This window comes from Anopheles darlingi, chromosome 3 (assembly GCF_943734745.1).
Source record: "Anopheles darlingi chromosome 3, idAnoDarlMG_H_01, whole genome shotgun sequence".
In the NCBI taxonomy this organism is placed as follows: domain Eukaryota; kingdom Metazoa; phylum Arthropoda; class Insecta; order Diptera; family Culicidae; genus Anopheles; species Anopheles darlingi.
Genome location: NC_064875.1, coordinates 45,724,542 through 45,743,521, shown reverse-complemented (window position 1 = coordinate 45,743,521; position 18,980 = coordinate 45,724,542). Strand labels below are relative to the sequence as shown.

Sequence of the window (18,980 nt, the reverse complement as noted above, 5' to 3'; positions counted from 1 at the left end):
CGCAGCGAACCCACCCAACCAACCACCCACTGGCAACGATAAACACACGCCTACACACGCGGGGTACACCCCTTCCTTCGAAACAAGTGACTTCATTGTTGGAGTGCTTGCCGTGGTACGATGTAATGGATCAGAGTTTATGCTGCATTACATACTTTGCCGTTGTTTTCCGTCTCGGTTCTCGGACTGTATTTTTTTTGTTTTGTTTTTTGGGATTGTTTTTTTTTTTTTGTCAGTGAGCAGGATTACGTGAGAGGTTCCATTTTTTTTTTGGTCCGCAACTCGTCATCTCGAATCGTCTCAACGGATCCAACGGGGGCGTTGATTAGGATCAAATGGTTTTGCCACCAGCGAACGAGCAAAAGACCAGACAGTAGTCCTCATAAAGTAGCAAAGATAAAGGAAGAGAAATGCCAAATCACCATACAAGCCCCATCATCATCATCATAATCAACGGGACCCACGGTGACACCGGATCGAGTTGGATCGACTGCACGTTAATCAGATTGCGTTCGATGATGACGACTGCGACGACAACGGCAACGACGACTCGCTGATTGAATCGATCGAAAACATTCGATAACTCTGCTGTGCTCTGCGAGTGGAGTGCCAATTGGCGCCACCGAATCAACCGAATGGCGCGCCGGCGAAAAAGCATAACGTATGGTCGCGATCGAGAAGGGGTTAATGCCACAAAAACGTGGATCTCAATACGTTCGCGATCACCATCCATATCGTAGCAATGCAAAATGCCAATCAACACAGAGGCCACCACTCGTGTGTCTGTTCGATTAATAATTCTGATTAATGGTGCCACCATGGCCGTGCCCTCGGCGGTCTCGCGTGCCAGCCGCGAATTGCCGAATGTAACGCACCACTTAACCTTTCCTGCTTATCTCTCCCCTTTCGAGGCTACTAAAGGGGGCTACGAGAAGGGCTACGAAGACTCCGAGAGTCCGAGACTGCAGCCTGCAGCTGGAACGCAAAAAGCCGCGAAACAAAAAGCCCCAATCCCAGACGGAATGGCAAGGCCGAGTGTCGGTGGGAAAATCGGTGAACCCGGCCACTACTGCTGCTGCTGCTGTTGCTGCTAGTGGCCCTGTTGGTGCAATATTTGCGTGTGCACACACACACGAGCGCGCACGCTACGCACCACGATCACCAGCGGCGCAATCGGTCGATGAAAGGCCCCGGGCCGCCGAAGCTTTTGGGAACGGAATTGCATTTGCGCTCGCAATCCCCTCACCCCTGGCGACCCTCGGTCCCATAACCTTATGGGCCCGCCCTGCCCGCCCCCTACCCCGGCATGTATGTATGTGAGCCAAGAATTTTGGGATTTAATTAATCGCCCAGCAGCGATCCGAATGCGCTTTTTTACTTGCGCAAAAGATGGCCAAAACCATATCCATAACAACACCGGGCCGCGGTTACCAACAACGGGGCTGTAAAGTGTTGGTTTCGGTTGGCTCATAAATATGACCCTTCACCCGGGTCGAGAGATCAATTAAGGCGAAGGGGTATACCAGCAATCCGGCATGGATGAGAACCGTTTCGTTTTTAAGGGGCCTCGGATCATGCATTCGATCTGTGTCAACACCCCGGTTGTCTCTCTGCCTGTGGTCAGGCCCCTAGAGCCTTTCTAGAGCACCATTTCGGGCACCATTTCCACCGGACCGGACAATGCTTAATGCTCTGCCAATCCAATAATTGAGTGAAACAATTTCATAAATAAAAAAACGGCATAATTGAATGAAAGCCAGGCCACGCCGATATATGAAATGTCCAAACGGGAGGACCAACGCCTGAAGGCGCGTCGTTTAGGAGCGGCGTGTCAAAAGTGAAGGGTGTGAAGCGCCGTGTGTCTCGCTCTTGGTCAAAACAGTGCCAAGACCGCGCTCGGTTCCGTCGTTAACATGACTAATCAAAGCAAGCAACAAAAGGAAGAAGGATGACCGGCAGGCAGAAGAAAAGAGTTTAAACTAATTAAAACATTAGAGCAACCCCTCCCTCGTTTCTGGGGAAGGTTGAATTCGAGGGGCTGGACAACGGGGTTCTGTCCCTCCCTCCTGACGGGGCGGGGAAGCGATCACGGGATCGCTGGAGGGCTCGATAGCTCGGTGCTCGCTTGGAACCAGCCAGCCAGCGAGCCAGGAGGTGTTGACCTGCTCATTAAACATCTTACCTTTCATCTCACAACCTTTCCGCTCCTTGATCGTTCACTTTCGCTTCGATTCGATCTCATTCAGTCCGTTCCTCCGTGTCCTCCGGTGCGAGGCGACGGCGCCCAAAGCGTTAATGTCGCACGAGGTCCCAAGCGTGGTGAGCTTGGGAAATCGGGAATCGGTTTGGTGTGTCCGGGACCGGGCGTTTCATTGTCCCTCTTCCTTTCGGTGCGGTGTAACGTTGGTAACGTTGAGCGTGATTAACACGATCACACTCGGCATGTAAAGGGCGTGTGACTTGCTGTTGTCCTCTCCGTTCCGATCTGGAGTCGATACTGGCGGCAGACGAGATGGAAACCAGAGCGAACATGTTGGCGACTCACGACTCACGACGGAAACGCGGCATACACATGCAGATTGATCTAAAAGGGGAAAGGAATAGTAGGATAAAATTTTGTGTCTAACGTAATTCACTCACTTACCTAATTTGGACAAAAAAAAGGTTCTTTTTGAAGATTTTTGGAAAGGATTAGTTAAAACTTACCTCATGGTATCAAATTTGTTAAGGCGATATCTCCAATAATGTACTTTTTGCGCTGCGCATCATATTTTTCTGCTGTATTATCTGAAACATACAAATCGATATTCTTTTTTTGGTTATAAGTTTTTCCAGCTAGCAGCGTCGATTTTCTGTTCAATTTTAATTTTTTCGATTTTTTGCAACTTTTTTAATTTGATACAGGGATGCTTTTTACGATTTTGCCTCAAAAAAACATGTTTTAAACAATGAAAAAAGTATCAATAATCATTGAAAACAAAAACTCTACGGACTTTCCTTTCAAATAGTGCACAGATTAAGTGTTCTAAATTTCAAATCGATCGGTCCAGTATTTAGATTTAGAAAGCGCCCTTCAAAGTAACGAGAATTGTTGGGACCATACATGAAGCGCGCAAAAATCAATTGCTTTATCAATTTTGCTCCGATAGATCCAAAAAACTGATCAATCTTTCTTGAAAGTTTCACCAATGAGAGTAAAATATAAAAATAATGCTAAAAAACTTAAATTAAACACCTATTAGCACCCTAAAAAAGTACAGCAAGATGCGGAACATAATTTACCGAATAATTTGCGGAACGTAGAATTACCGGAAACAATAGCTACACAACAATAGTCCAAGTGATCCTTCTCCAAAAACCAATGTGTACTGGGATGATTCATGCAACCACAATCGGGTGCCTTGCATTGCATCATGGCCATAGATGGCCTACTTCATCGCCAACAAACTCAAATCGAACGGGTCGATCTCCATGGAAACCAACGACGAACTTCGTACAATGAACTCGGACTTCGACTCTCGGCACTCGGCTCAGACCCTGGCACACGGCGCCTGGACAACTGATACAAACCGGATACTCACCCTTCGGACTCGCCACGGTACCACGAATTCACTCCGGCAGCCTTTAACAGCAGGATTAATTTGTAGGACGTCCAGCGACGTACCTGCCGTGTACCAAGAGTATTAAAAGCATCCCATACCCCCGAAGGCGGCCAGGCGGCCACGGTCCAATGGACGACGCGATGTTTATCGCGATATCGATGTCATGTCCCGGGATCGAACGGACCCCCCCTCCCATACCCTCGGGTGTACTCTCACTTACTGCCTTCACTTCGCCTTGACTCATCCACGGGCGGGCGGGCGCGATTCGAGCGAAGACCACCATCGCCGCGGGCCGTGGGTGTTGCCCTCTTCGCAAACTCCATCTCCGTGTCCATCTCCTTCTCTCTCTCTCCGCGCAAGGGGAACCTGCATGCCCGGGTTGGCAAGAATTTCCTCCATAAAATGGACCTTCGGAACGGAAGGGATGCAGGAACCGGGTGGAGGTGGTGCCTGGAATAAATTAAGAGGAACCTGTTATTGGTGGCCAGCAGCTGAAGCAGCTAAAGCACCAGCAGTCCCAGTACCTTGACCGGCACTAGCACCGCCACAATTACACCAGCAGCCCATCATCATCATCTTCCTCATCCTCCTCTTTGTGGTTGTCGTTGGCGTCATCGTTCGCCAATACTTCGGTCGGTCGGTCGATCGGTCACATACGAACCCCTTCGCCCCCCGGGATACGTCATTTGGGTGTTCGAAGTTCATAAAACTGGACACTGGAGAGCAGAGAATTGGTTTCGCTTCGGTCGCGATCGTAAAATGGCTGCACCAAACCAATTCCCTCGACCTCTCGATGGTTTGCGCTCCCTTAAGACCTGACGACGCAGCGGAGTGCGCACTCCAATGGAGTGTTTGCCACGAGTTTGCCAATCAAATGCTCCGTCGAAGGGGCGATCCTTTTGACTGCGACGACGACGACGACGGAGGCTGGAGCAAGTGCACCTTATTCCCATCTTGTGCGCGCCTACACACCTACCAGCGCACATACACACACGCGCGCACACACGTACACGGTAGTAAAGCGTACGATCGTCTTTCAACCGTCACGCCACTTACGCCACCCACGGGACTCTTCGTGCCCAAGTCAATATCGGGGCCGTCAAGGTGGTGGTGCTGGTGACGGTAGTGACTTACCTTCCGGTTCCATCCAGTCACACCGCACCCACCTGCCTCCCTTTACACCTTTTTTTGATTCATTATTTTGCGACAACGAAGAGGCGGCAACACCAGCAGCAGCCAATATGCGCCTTCGGGGGCGCTTTGCTGCTGCTGCTGCTGCTGCTGCTGTAGGCTGGACCCGGTTGGCACATTCTTACCAGAACGAGCTGCCAACGGAAGCCCATGCGAGCGTCTTGACATTTATGGTGTTCCTATCAACCCACAGAGAACCCGGACAGGCCAGCCCATGACATGCCAAGCCAGGAGCGAACTATGGGCGCAAGTTGGTGCCTCTTGCCCGCTGCACCTTACGCCCGAGAAAACTCGAGTTTTCGGACCACAAACCGGGTCCAGCCGGGCGCTAAATGCTTCTCATTTCCTCTCTCGATCGCTATTTACATAATCGTAACTGCTCCGGTCTTCCGGTTCCCCAAAAAACCGATTCCAGCGCGGCCTTTGGCCTTTCGTCTAGCGCTGGCAACACAATGTTGCCGCGAATATTTAGCGGGAAATCGGTCGATATCGGTGGTCGGTGGCCGGCCATAAATCTGCGCGATCGACACCACGACTCGATAGTGCTGCTGCTGCTGCTTCGAAGTTCGTTTGCACCCAGCCATGGAGGGGAGGTGTTAATCATTCACCACCCCATTTGGTGACAATAGAGAGGGTGAAGGGGCCGCTCGATCGAGCAAGGAAGGAGGTGCAAATGAACGGAAATTAGCGAATAAAGGAGATTAATGAGATTGATCCCCATTTGCACGGCTCATTTGCATCGCGGTAATGGCGCCCCCCTCCCCTCGAAGGGGTGGTGGTGCTGCTTGGTGACAGTAATCCTCCACCCCAAGTCCCAGGTCTCACCGTTTCCAGGGTAGTCTTCGAAATGGAATTTTCCCCGCTCCCGGCGCCGCTTGTTGTTGTCTATATGTTGCCATTCGGTGCGAAACGATCGCGTAAACGTATAACAAAAAAACACTTTTATAAATCGACGTCTGTGCAGAGACCGTGGCAGACCACCACCAACACCACCACCACCATAGCACCACTTAGTGTAAAGCATTTTCCTCAAACTCAAAAAGTTACAGCATCAAACGCAGCATCAAAACGGGGGAAAGAAGGAGGTTGATGGTGCTGGAGTGGTGTAGTCGGTTCGTCACTCTCGTTACACTCGCGAGAAAGTAAATCATGCGTTTCTCCGTTTCTCGGTCCCTATTTTTTTGTGTTTCTGTTTTGTGTTTTGTGTTTTGTGTTTTTTTTTTGGCAAAACGAACCTTTTAGCAAGGCACACTGCGTTGTTCAACCAAATCGCGCGCGCACTTGAAGTGAGCGCATTGCGAGTGCAGAGCAATTTCGTGTTGCATTCCGAAGCATACACAGCAGACCGAGGTTTGGATTTGCGCAACGGATTGACACGTTCTAGGGATCAGCATAAGAAAAAGGTCTCACTAACAGCATCCCCAATCCCAATTCCCTGTCGGAAGTCCAGGTCAGCTGCTTCACACACACCCAAACATGCGCATAAATGGATCACTTCCAACCTCAGCGCTCCAACTACTAACGTTCAAGCAAAAACCCTAAACTAAATCCCGAACGAGAGAGACTCGGAAGGCGATTGGTTTGATGGATTGGTTTAATCATTTGTGGTGCCAACGCGCATACGCGATACGCTCCCCACAAACGCAACACAACGCATCTGGCCTCCAATCTTGGCCGCCGATTGCCGCCACCAGTGGCCGCGGTCTGGCCATCAATCACACCGCCAATCTCCTCGTTGTTGGTTCCTTTTTTTTATTGTTGTTGTAGCGATTTGGTGGTGCCGCTGTTATTGCTGCCGATTGTTATGCTTCTCGATCTTCTCTCCCTCTCTCTTTCTATCTCTATCTCTCTATTCGTTACACATTGTTACCCCTCCCCACCGTGATGTTTTCATTTTTCTTCTCTCCGCAACCAGCACCCCGCAAACACCCCAAAAAGGTGTGAGAAAAGTAAGTTGTTGCTGTTGCTGCTGCTGCGGCCTTTGGTTTAGTTGTTGTGAACGAAGGAACGAACGAACGAAACCGAGAGCGAAATAAACTAATAATTTCGAAAGTATTTATCGGCACTGGCCACAGGAAGTAGGAGCTGTTGGAGAGCTTTCGGGTGGGGGGTTAGGAAGCGGGTGGCTGAACCAGCATAAGCTGCCAAGTCATTATCCTATAATGATCGTCAGGCCAGCCATCAGGGGTCGGTTCGATTGGGTGCAAAATTATGCAAGACAATGCGAGCGCGTCGTGCGCCAATCAGTTTGCCAAAAATGGGAAATCAAAGGCCCTCCCCTCGTCCTCGTCGCCCACCCTTTCCCGGTGATCCTCGTGATCCGCGATCCGCGATCCTTTCATTTCCCTCTTTAGGTCGATTAAACCGCTTGAGAAGATATCAACACAGGGGAGTGAAAGAGAGCAAGAAAGAGAGAGAGAGAGAGAGAGAGAGAGAGAGAGAGAGAGAGAGCAAGATAGAGAGCGAGAGCGCAAGACAGTGTGTTCCCGCTCGTGACGAATCTTGTCAATTTTCCATTCAATGATGGCGCTAATTAACGCTTTTCCAGCACCGATCGACCGATCGACTGATCACGGATCGTTGCTGAGTTGCTGCCCGGTCTGCAACGGGGACCAGACAGTGTGTGATGGAGCCGGACGGACACTCACAGGGTGAGTTGCTCGATCGGTATCGGATCTGGTTCCCTGGGCACTACTGCGAAAACGGAATAGCAACGGCAAAAAAAAGGCAGTTCACGATCGCACAGATGCACCGAACGATCACTCGATCGACTGCGGGTGTTCTATGCCACCAGCAGCACCACCATCACCACCACCACAAAGCCAACCTACTAGAGAGCAGAGCATAACACGCGAAATCATTACGTAAATCGTCGATTGACCAACTGATGCTGATCATGGCGGCCGCCACCATGAGACGAGACAAGACGAGATCCCAGAAGCCACCGGCATACCGGTTACCATTGCAAGCCCTCCGGGGATCGCACAACAACAACAAAAAAACCGAGCTACTTGAACCAGATACCAGATCCGTTTAGCTACTCGATTCGATTCGATTCGTCAGCCACAGTCCTCCACCGACGACGACGATGACGATCGCTTCGAAACTGAACCGAACCGAACCGAGATCGCTAGATTACTTCCGGAACGCGTAATTATTTGCCAACTCCGGTGCGCGCCACCAAACAACCACCAACCTTCTGACCCCCACTGCAGAGTGCGCTACCGAGAGATGTGTTGGGGAAACGCGTTCCCTTCGACCGATGTTTTTCTGTCCATAAACGAATGGTGGCGCGAACGAAAGCGAAGCAAATGCACTGCAAGCGCCACTGGCCGCTCGAGGAGTGAGCAAGCGTTCGCGATCGATCTGTTACCGATATGGAACGCACCTGTCACGGAGCTCTGGGCCCGACCGCTCAGGCCAGAGCTGATTGACTTCCTTTCTCGTCGTCGTCGACGTCTGGTATGCTTTCCGGCCTGAGATCATGTTTGCTTCAAAAATCGTGCATCGCACAAGGTCGTGTCCAGTACACACCACGGCGACATGTGTGTGAGTGTGGCGCTAGATTTTCCCCTTGGCACGTCGGCACACTAGAAGCTAGAGAGTCAGCAACAACACCACCGGAGCACCATTTATGGCATCGACCAACATGCTGTTGCGCTGACATGTACGCGGCGCCGACACCGTCGCCACCGCCGTACAGTCCAAGGTAGGGTCATCGATTCCCCTTCTCAGTTCCACCATCCAGTAGTACGGTCGGTTCCGCATTGGACAAGGTGGCCAGCGTCAGCGATCGATCGCTGGGAACGGCCAGCCCCAAAAGAATAATGCAAATACAAGGAGTCAAGGAGAGGCCACACCAACGACGACGACGACAACGGATACAACTATTTCACACCTTTAAGGTGTGTGTGTGCGCGCGTTGGCATCTCTCGTCTGCATCTCGATCTCGGCGGAACACTCGGAACACACTTCTAATTGTCTCGGTAAACTCGCGGCTTCTGGCACTCCAGCTCCAGGTTCTCAACGTTCCAATTCTACGGTCCCCTGTTTACGGTGTCCCCGATCGCTCGCTACCTCGCGCGTAATTAATTCATAACCCCTCTCTCTGCCGTCTGGTCGCATGTTCTCTCAGACACTCCAAAAAAACACCAAACATCGACGTGTCAGTGGCCCAGAGGGGTCTCTGGTCTGGTCTGGTCTGGTCTGGTGGCATGCAACATTGCGATGCTGCTGATGATGATCGCGATGAGCGTTTAGTGCGCTCGTTAGTGCGCTAAAAGGTGCCGGTGCGCACCGAGTACAAACTCGCACGATTTCGATTTCCCGTCCCGTCCGCGCGGACAAACTATGCTCACTTTGCGCCGGGTAAATCCGGGTGTACCAGGTACAGGTGTTTCGCAGAGAATGGTGCCCCTCTTGGGGCGCACTTCCTCGAACAGTGCGAACTGCCGCACTTAATGGAGTGGAACCGCGTGGAGTGTGGAGTTTTTTTGGTGTACCGGAGATGTTTTTCCCTCATTAATGAAGCGTTAAAGGTCCGTCCAACGAACGGACTCGATCTCGTCCCGATCATCATCATCGTCGTCGGTCATTCGAAGGTCAAACGATGCTGCTTCAAACTTTAAGCGCCCGATGCTTCACCCTCCTGCTTGACTTCTTAATGAACCTAGCCGGATTTCGCATGGAACGGAACCCGACTATCGGGCACCGAATGGCGCCACAAAACATAACGTACGCGAGGATATTTAATTTGGTGCTTTGTGTACCGCAAAAAACTTAAACTACATCGAGAACACTTTTAACACACTTTGGTAACCACTCGATCACTGGTGCATAGATCGGTGCTAGAACCACGATCAATGCTTGTTTAAACTCATACATTCTGTCAAGAAAGTACCGGGAATAGTCGATTTAAATCTGATTGGGCTGTCGGATTAAGTTATGTTTTTTTTCCTAGGTTAGTACAACTGCCCTCAACTATTGTGCAAATTTTGAGTGGAAACCGGCATCCTGTTTGGTTACAGAAATTTTTTAAGTAAGCCGATGTCAGTATAAGCGGCGATTTGTTATCATGGGTGATGACTTTAAACAAAGATTTTGCTTAAAGTTTTGTTTTGCAAATGAAATGCCGTGTGCCGATGCATTGAAAATGTTGCAAAAGGCCTTTTGCAATAATACTCTATCGAAAACTAGTGCATATGAGTGGTACAAAGCCATCAAAAGTGGTTAAACCGATGCCACCAGTTTGTCTTGTTCTGGTCGTTCATTAACTTCCTCAACCGATGAAAACATCGATAAAGTGAAAGATAAGTTGCTCGAAAATCTTTATTATAGCTTGAGAAAGTTGTTTCATGAACTTAACATATCGGATCGTAACATTTTGATTGTTTTTTGCACATGAAACGTATTGCAGCAGGACTCGTTCAAAAAGAGGTTTTTTATAATTTTTTTTTATTTTCCTTTTTTCAATCTAAAATTTTGCACAATAGTTAAGGACAGTTATACCAACCCAGGAAAAAAAACTTAACTTGATGTAAAAAACACTCGATAAAATGACGGGCATCTTGTGACAAGTGGGGAAATGATTTGCTAGTTCATGCGGGGCGGGTATTGGGAATGTTAGATGTCATGCTGGGCGTCCACAAGACGCGTGTGACCTCCGAGCGTGACGTCGGCGTTGAACTTTTCTCACTCTACAACGCTCTACGCAAAGGTCATCAGCATCCTTCGAAATTCATCGGGAGCGGTGGCTGCATGTCAGGGCCATAACGGCCATGAAACGGCCACTAACACCAAGCCTCTGCCGGCTGCAAATGAACTAATCAAACACCTTTATTTATCACCATCTTGTCAAAGTGGCAACGGTAGATTGAATCCGTAGAATTCACGTTCGGAATGCCATGCTCCATGATCGGACCTGTTGCCCCGGTCGAAATACATCGCGATGTTGCAATGTTTGCCACGCACACACACACACAAAGGCACCAAAAATGTGCGTTAAAAATAGCAGCAGCAGCAGCAGCAGCAGCAGCAGCAGCAACAGCTTATTTGCGATCACCAAATTGCTGATCACCATCCCACCGATGCCGATGCCGATTGTTTGCTTGTGTGGGATGTGTGTAATCCTTCCTCGGTAGGACACCGAGGACACTCGGATGATCAACAATCAACCGAACCAGGCACAAGACAAACAACCGCGACAACCGAGACAACCAAATGCGATCATCATCATCATCGTGCGGAGATGTTTAAACGGGGCATGATTCACCCACACAACCGAACCGAAACCGAAACGAGTCGAGAGGGAGTCGCGTGGGTGGGTGGTGATTCCCAAAATTAATATTCATGAACCGACCGCGCGCTCTCGCGTGGTTGTTTATTTTTGCCACCACCAGCAGCAACAGTTCGGGGTCACTGCTGATGCCGATCGCACCTGTTTGGGAGACGAGAAATTCGATCGATTTAATCACGGGACGGTCGGAATGGTCGGGGGTCCATCTTGCTTTTTGGCAAACATTGACTCACAGCGCGGGCCCCCCAGCTCCATTCCAAAGGGGCGGTGTGGCCCCCTTAAATGGACGCCTGACGAGCGTCGTCCCTTATTTATGCAAAACCCGACTCGCTCGCGGCTCTCTGAAACGAACCCCCCTGCGGGTTCGTGTCTTGTTTGGGGCCGTTGAAGTCTTTTGTTCGCTACCGCCTATCAGCGCTCTCGGTGTGTGTTGTCGTGTCGAGTCGTGTCGTGTGTTTGCAGAGATGCTCAGCTGCTCAGCAGCATAGCTATTACATCATTTGCAACCCAAAGCAAATGAGACTCAAAACCAAAAGCTCCTCGCAGTAGCCTTCTCCTCCTCCGGCCCAGGATTGATGCTTTGCCTATGCTGGGGCATGTTTCGTTTTGTCGCGACCATCACGATCCAGCGCACAGTTAGTCGGAGACACTCCGAGACTGCGGCGGTTGTGCGGTTTCGATTCGATCCGGGATTAGCGAGCAGCAGGTTGGTTTGATTTTGAGTTATTAGTGGAAGGTCACGCGGACACCGCACTACGGTGAGGACCGTGAAACCCTTCGCTTCACGGTGTGTATCGTGGTGTGTCGTGTCGTGTGATGATCATTTGTCGTGGGATGTAGCAAGAGCGCGTAAGCGATTATCATTATATGGGTCACAGCGCGTACCGCGTGTTTAAAGGCCACACACACACACACATACACACGCACAGGAAACCCCAGAATGGGGTCATGGCGCAGAAAAAAGAGAAGAAAGAAAAGAAAAGAAAAGAAAAACAAAGATATTGATTTCGACTTACAATCTTCTTTCTTCCAGAGTAAAAAAGTGAGGACGACGGCATCAGCATCATCATCATCATCATCATCATCGTCAGCGATCACTTCCGTCACGGCAGTGCCAATCATCGGTTCCTGGCCGTGTGGCCTCATTTAATGATACGATATCGTTCGCGAGTATCGTTGCGATCCCTGCTGATAGCGCGATAGAAGGCAGCTGCGGCAGGCATTAATCACCGAGCCAAGACTACGAGGGGCACCACCGGAACGAAACGTCAAACGTTTGGCCAGCCAGGCCAGTAGCCGATAGCGTAGCGGGAGGCGCTTGCTTGCGCCCTGACCCACTAGAACCTGATCGCCCGAACGGGTGGCACAGAAAACGACGGAGGAGCAACCGCACGATAATATATGCCGCACGCCACCGGGCGCCCCGAACAGCAGCAGGATGGGCACGAACTCCCCCGGAACGCCGAAGAAGTGCCGGCTGATACTGCAACAATGTCTGGCGATACAGCTCACCAAACCGGGCAGCCCGCCCGAGGACTTCTGGATGTACGACAGCGGCTACACGATCTTCCAGGTGAGTGCGAACGATCGATCGATCGATCGAGACCACACGTTTTCAGGGCGGTGGGGGGTTGGTGGGCTTTCGTATGATTATCGGTTTCCGATCGGCACCGGCAGCCATCATTTTCCGTTGTTTTTTTTATGTTTTTCCGTGCTGCCGGCGCAGTAGCAACAATCGCAGCAATCGCAGCAACAGCTGCTGCTTCTGCTGCTGCTGCTACGTGTAGTATCCGATGCCCCAACCTGCAGGTTATGGCAAATCGCGCGGAGTGCTTTGATTTGTCCTCATTTTGTTTGCCTTACGCTAACGCTAAACATCGTAAAACAATAATCATTTGGACTCTTTGTACCGTCGTGTCCAGGCCATGGTGGCCAAGCCATTGAAGCCATTTTATTGTCGTGTCGAGTACCGTGGTACAAGGTACTTTAAAAAGACAGGTAGCTTTATCCAGAACAAATCCTCGATCGTATTTTAGAAAAAACTTCAGAGTTTGACATTCACGGGATGGTGGGATGTTTACTTCGGGAACGCTCTTTTCGGAGCTGTTTTCGCTTTTCTGTGGTATTGAATTTGAACTCACGAAAAGTGGCACGAAAGTTGAAGTTTATGCAAATATTCTCAAAATTCTTCCTAGTGTTTCAATATGGTATCGGTCCGTAGGTCTTGCCACCCGGCCTAGAACAAGAGCTAGCTAGCGTTCCTGGACCGTGCTCACTCGCTGTAAAACATAACTCGGTTGCTCGATTGATCTTAAATAGAGAGATGAATCATTTAAACATCCGAAAAAGAGTGAAATCAGGTACTTTCCTTGATAAAACCACCAAACTTGCCCATATCTTCTTCTTCTTCTTCTTGAAACTCACGTGGTTTTGTTGATAAAAGCGCCCTGCTATGAATGTCAAACAAATTCAAAATGGTGACCTGTCAAAGCGGTTAAGAAGCTACCTGTCTTTTTAAAGTACCTTGCCGTGGTAGCACTCGTACTGCTCTTCATGCTCGTGCTCTTCAAACCTCCGGCTGCTTCCATAACATACCGCCATTCGGATTTAATCGCCTTTCGCCAGGCGAGTTTTATTGGTATTTGTTTGCTGTTGTGGTAAGACAGACGAGGCGGCACAGGATGCAGGAGGCAAAGCACACAATGCACCTTTTTTGAAGCATTATTTGACATAAGATCTTCTCCGTTGTATTACGCTTACGTTTGAACGGCGGAATGGAACCACTAGGAAAGGACTCGTTTTGTCGCTTTTAGCTCGTGTTAACACAATGCAACATGATAGCGTGTGGAAGATATTGCCGGAATGGAATGCAAAACATCAGCGCGAGCACCATAAGCACAGATAAAACTGATGGAGACATTCGCTTTAATGCCCTCCATATTACTTCACTACATTACGGCGATTTGGTGCGACTTAGTGCTGAAGTACTTACTTTCTTCTCGACTAGTCTCGGTGGTCAGCTTCTTGCTACTTTCACTTCGCACAGCCGGATCGTAAGGACGCCAAGGTCTGTCCCGTCGTCGTTGTCGTCGTCGCGTCTCCACCCTTTTGTATCTCATTATGCAGAATGTAGAAAAAATACCTGCGATCCAACCGGAAGCTAAACGAAAGTGATCAACGCTCTCGGTGGATGTAGAATGTGTAGTGGCCCATTACATAAACCTGCTTCGTTCTCAAACCCGGGAAGAGGAAGAACCGGAGAAAAACAAGGCCATCACCGGAACCTTTTCATCCGGACGGTCTGGGATGCGAATTGTATAATCACTGCCGTGTGTGTATGTGTGTGTGTGTGTGCATTGCCCCGCATTGTTATCATCCCGCGTTCCTGCTCCTCCCTGTTAGGGCCCGATGTCGCAAGACATTCCAGTCGATGTTGGCCACCACCTTTGATAGTAGAAAACGGAAACGCAATCGTTTGCAGAAAGTGTTGGAAAAAAACTGGAACGACGACCATCGCTAGTGGAACCAACAACTAAAAGCAACGCTGGTGATCGCTATTTACACACTTTTTAAATGCAATTTAATGCACATCGCCCACCTCGGGGGTCGCGCCACCATCCATCGTCACCGTCGCCCGGACTGGGACCGGACTGATCGAGAGTTAGCGTCGTTTTTTTTCTTCTCTTTTTTGCTCCTACTTTTCCTTTATTTTCCTTCGTCTTTTTTTTTTCTCCACTCCCTTCGGGGTCTTTGGGTTTGAGATCTTGAGGTTTCTTGAGCGTTGTAAGCCGTGAGCTGTGTCCATTTCTAATTGGATCGTTTGCAGCACGGACCACGATGTGACCACCACGGCGGCCACGAGCGCGTCAACCCGGCACATGATGCGGCTGGAAGCCGTACACGAGCTGACGCTGGACTCGAAGCTGTTCCCACATAATTTTGCTTTCATTAAAAGATCCGCAACCGTAAACCAAGACCTGCCACAAGCAGACGCACGGCTGTGGTCAACAGGAGAGAGAGAGCGAACGACCAATTCCGTTCAGCAGCAGCAGCAGCAGCAATAGCAACTGAAAGGCTTCGTTCCAGTGCCCATCGATGATCACATCGCGCGGGCACACACACACACGTACACCTTGGATACCATGAGCATGAGTTGATCTTCAAATTAAAAATCGATCAATTAAACATCGAAAACATTATCGAAATTACGTTCAATAAAGGACAAATCCTCGTAAAGCAAGCTGTCGTCGCAAACGGTGCGAACCGGAGACGGGCGCGAACGATAGTGTCATCGGTGTGCTCGCGCGAGCATATAAGCAACATGTCTCCGGCGGTGCCGACTGATGCGCAATCACTTGGCGTGAATCATGTTTTACACGCTTGTTTTGCAATGATTGATAAGGAGAGTTTCCTTGCCCCGGCCCTTAGTTGCTTTCAACTTCCTTTCACGATTGCGCTTCGCGGTGGATCTCCTCTGATGATGATTCATGGCGGCGTCACCATCGCGACCGTAGTAGCAACCGGTCCTGAGGATCATTATTTGTTTTTCCTCACCGGGCAAACGTGAAATTATCTCACTTTCTGCTCGGAGTCGGCCGCCGCACGACGTCGTGGTGACGCGGTGCCAATGAACTAACCAATGCGCTTCGATAATTGGTTTGATCATCATCAACGGGACGGGACACACACACACACGCATCACAGTTCCCAGATGGTGCGCCTCATGATGTCGAGCTGGAAAAGTGAAATTAAAAATAAGTCCCTACACCATTAGAGTCGGAATGATGGCTTTAGAATCGGTTCTCCTGCTGCACTCGTTCGACGAGTGACGATCGAGGGTTTTCTTAATGGCGAGAAAGCCATCACGCTGGTACCGTTACTCCTGCCTATGCTAATTGTGCATCGCGTCCGACATCTTCATTGCGCGCGGTTCGCATTTCATCCAAACTAATTATTCGATTTCAACAATACACACCCATCAATCGCGAGGCGGAAGATCGAGATGTGTTGGCAATTAGATCGGTTTTGTTTCCTAATACCGCGTTTGCTCCGTTTGTACAAACTGCTGTGGCCATCCGTAGGTTAGAGAGAGCCCGCGCGCATAAACTAATGCCAGTAATTGCTTCACGCTCGGCGTGTCAATCGAAATTCGCTACGGCTGGTGTTCGCGATGCGATGCGATGGCGATCCGATTTCATGCTCATTTTATCTGTTGGCAAATTAATTAATACCACCCACCCGATGCCAATCCAATCGAAGGGAGCCCTTTTCTGTCCAAACACACGGTACAGGTGACGCGGTGTTTTGTAATCATCTCCCGGTGAAGGTAATTGAAGTGGTTTTGAATAATTAGATTACCTAATGGTGTTTGCGATGCTGCGGTACCGAACTCGCTTTCGGCACAGCCAGAAATCGGACCTGATGTTCTTGATAGATGAAAGCCACTGGGAGTTGATAAGTTTTTGTGCGTCACCATATTTGTCCACCTGTCAACCACTCGATCGAGCAAATCGAGGACACGAACCGACATGTACGAGATGACATCACCACCTGATGCGCTGGTGAACCGGAACTCCGTGCTCAACTCCGGGCAGTGTTTTTGCTTGTCAAATAAGAAAGATTAAGCAAACAATCGAGTTCTGGAGTCATGATTCATATCTCTACAAGCCATTGCCAAATACAGATACAGAGACAGAGGGATTGTGTGTGCTATTCGGCCACAGCTAGAATTGAAGCGCGAGAAGGAGAAAACGCAAACGGGCTGGCAAAATTTCTTCCGCAAAACCACTTGGTCACAGCTGCGAACGACCTGCACAATAAACACACATAGACACACCCCTCGGCGTGTGTGTGTGTCTGCACCATCCTGGTCCTCCTGTTGGCCGCTAGGGGGAATGATTTCATCAACCCCTCCAAAGCGGCAGCGACCATTTGTTGTGTTTGTGTTTTATCCCGTTGCGGCCAGACTCGACCAGACATTCCTTTCGAGAGTTCGAGACCAAACAAAACCGTTCTCGAACTAGCAATTGCACTGGCTGCCGGCCAAATTCGAGACCGAGACCAGATCGAGTGCTACCCTCTCCTGCGCGAGAATCTTTATCGATTTTCGTTGTACTTCCCCGGTTCCTCGGAGCTTGTTGTGGTTTCCCTTGTTCTCAGCAGGCATCCCTGGCTAATGCGCGGCTTACACGCGCGTCTAGGAACAAGTATAGAGCGTACTGTACATAAGCCAGTCCACATCCGTCTTCTTCCGGTTGTAATCCGATTTCGCTCCGAAAACCTTCAGCTTCTTCGGCTTTCGCGGCGTTCTGAACAAGATTTCACCGAACGGGTCGTCCTCCGGGTTTGTTTGCCCCGACTTGCTATTTCACTTGTGTAGACTCGGTCCCCTTCTTTCCGCTAAACTCTCAAAACGAAACGAACAACGAATTGTAATATCCCTGGACCATGTTTTTCCAAGCCGGCGTGCCGTGCAGGATGTCGCAGGAAGGGGAACCATTCACCCTCGCTGTGCGACCCCTTAAATGGCATATTCCCTTTAATGCTGCGCGAATTAAATGTCTCACCATCATCGCAGCTGATGATGGTGATGATGATGATGATGATAACGGAACAGTGCGATGCGATTCCGGTGAATGGGATGTGATTGATTACTATTAACATCGGCGATGACAGGAAGCAATAGTTGAGTTGCTAATTCCGATTGCCATTTCCGGGCGCGGCATATCCCCTCAAAGTAATCTGTTCCGTTGCTAGTACCCGGGAATGATAAGTTTGATTAACAATAACCCCTTTGGGTGTCTCGCGAAACGAAGGAAATCTGTCTAATTTATCGCTTTATCGCTCCTTCGGGGCACACTTTCATTATGTTCGACCGTCTGTCCTGCTCATGAATTTAAATTATTCACAAACTGCGGAATGGCGGCACAAATTTGCAGCAGAACCTCGTTCGTGAACCTCTAAACTCACGACTTTGAACGAACAACGATTAATTCCATTCGCAGACAGATCCAACTCGCGTTCCCCCTTTAAGTCTGGACCAAGCGGAATCTCCCTCGGCTTATTCCTGTGTCAAATCCTCCACCACCATCGACGACCATTGGCATATAGTCTCGGCTTGGTTTTGGTTACGAGTTTGGTTCATTTATCAGCGTCCGAAAGAGAGTACATCCGGTCGGAGACGACTCCCGTGCGCTCCGCATTTCCGGCCGAATGGACCGCTCCAGCTCGCATTCACAACATTCATCATAGACTTCATCATCATCATCATCATCATCGTCCGAACGGACGGTCTACTGTTCGTAGGAACGACTTTTGCACACTGTTACCCATGGCAACCGGCACACAGTAGAATGACAAAACGTTCTTCGGGCTACTAAACGACTGATGGCTTCATTATGTTTTGTATAAACGAAACTAATATTGATTGTGAGCCCCGCACCCGCACACTCACCACATTCTTGCGCGGCCGCATGCATGAATGTGTTAATGAAAGTAATTTAATTTGCCATCTTGTGCGTGTTCCTTCAGCTTTCTCACTTGTGTGTCACATCAACACGCTCTTCACTGTACCACCGTAGACCATCAGCATATTCCAGGCTGTAGGCGGGACTGCTGCTGGACTACCGTGTGCCCCGCACGTGGTCACCGGTACCGGTCCGGGATCGGGCACCGCACCACAACTTCCGCGGCCGCAACCGTTCATTATGAATTCAAATCACGTCCCCCGCTGGGCCATTCTACATTACATCATCGTTGGGAGTCACGGTGGTTGAAAGCGAGGGAACCAACACCACCAGACAGTACCATTTAGCGGCGGAATGCTTCCGTTTGCCCCGACATCCTCAAGAGCAACTCCACGATGGCGGAAGAGTGACATACGCCACTCGATG

At 49.8% G+C, this 18,980-nt stretch overlaps 1 protein-coding gene across 3 annotated transcripts in view; it reads left to right on the top strand.

Moving 5' to 3' along the window:
• The window catches only part of LOC125954583 (uncharacterized), a 77,071-nt gene that overhangs the window by 51,019 nt on the left and 7,072 nt on the right, over positions 1-18,980 (top strand). For all 3 annotated transcript variants that reach the window (XM_049685011.1, XM_049685014.1, XM_049685013.1), the window contains exon 5: positions 12,122-12,661. In XM_049685011.1, coding sequence (XP_049540968.1) covers positions 12,527-12,661 — 135 coding nt within the window. In that variant the 5' untranslated portion in view covers positions 12,122-12,526. The remainder of the gene's footprint in view (positions 1-12,121; positions 12,662-18,980) is intronic.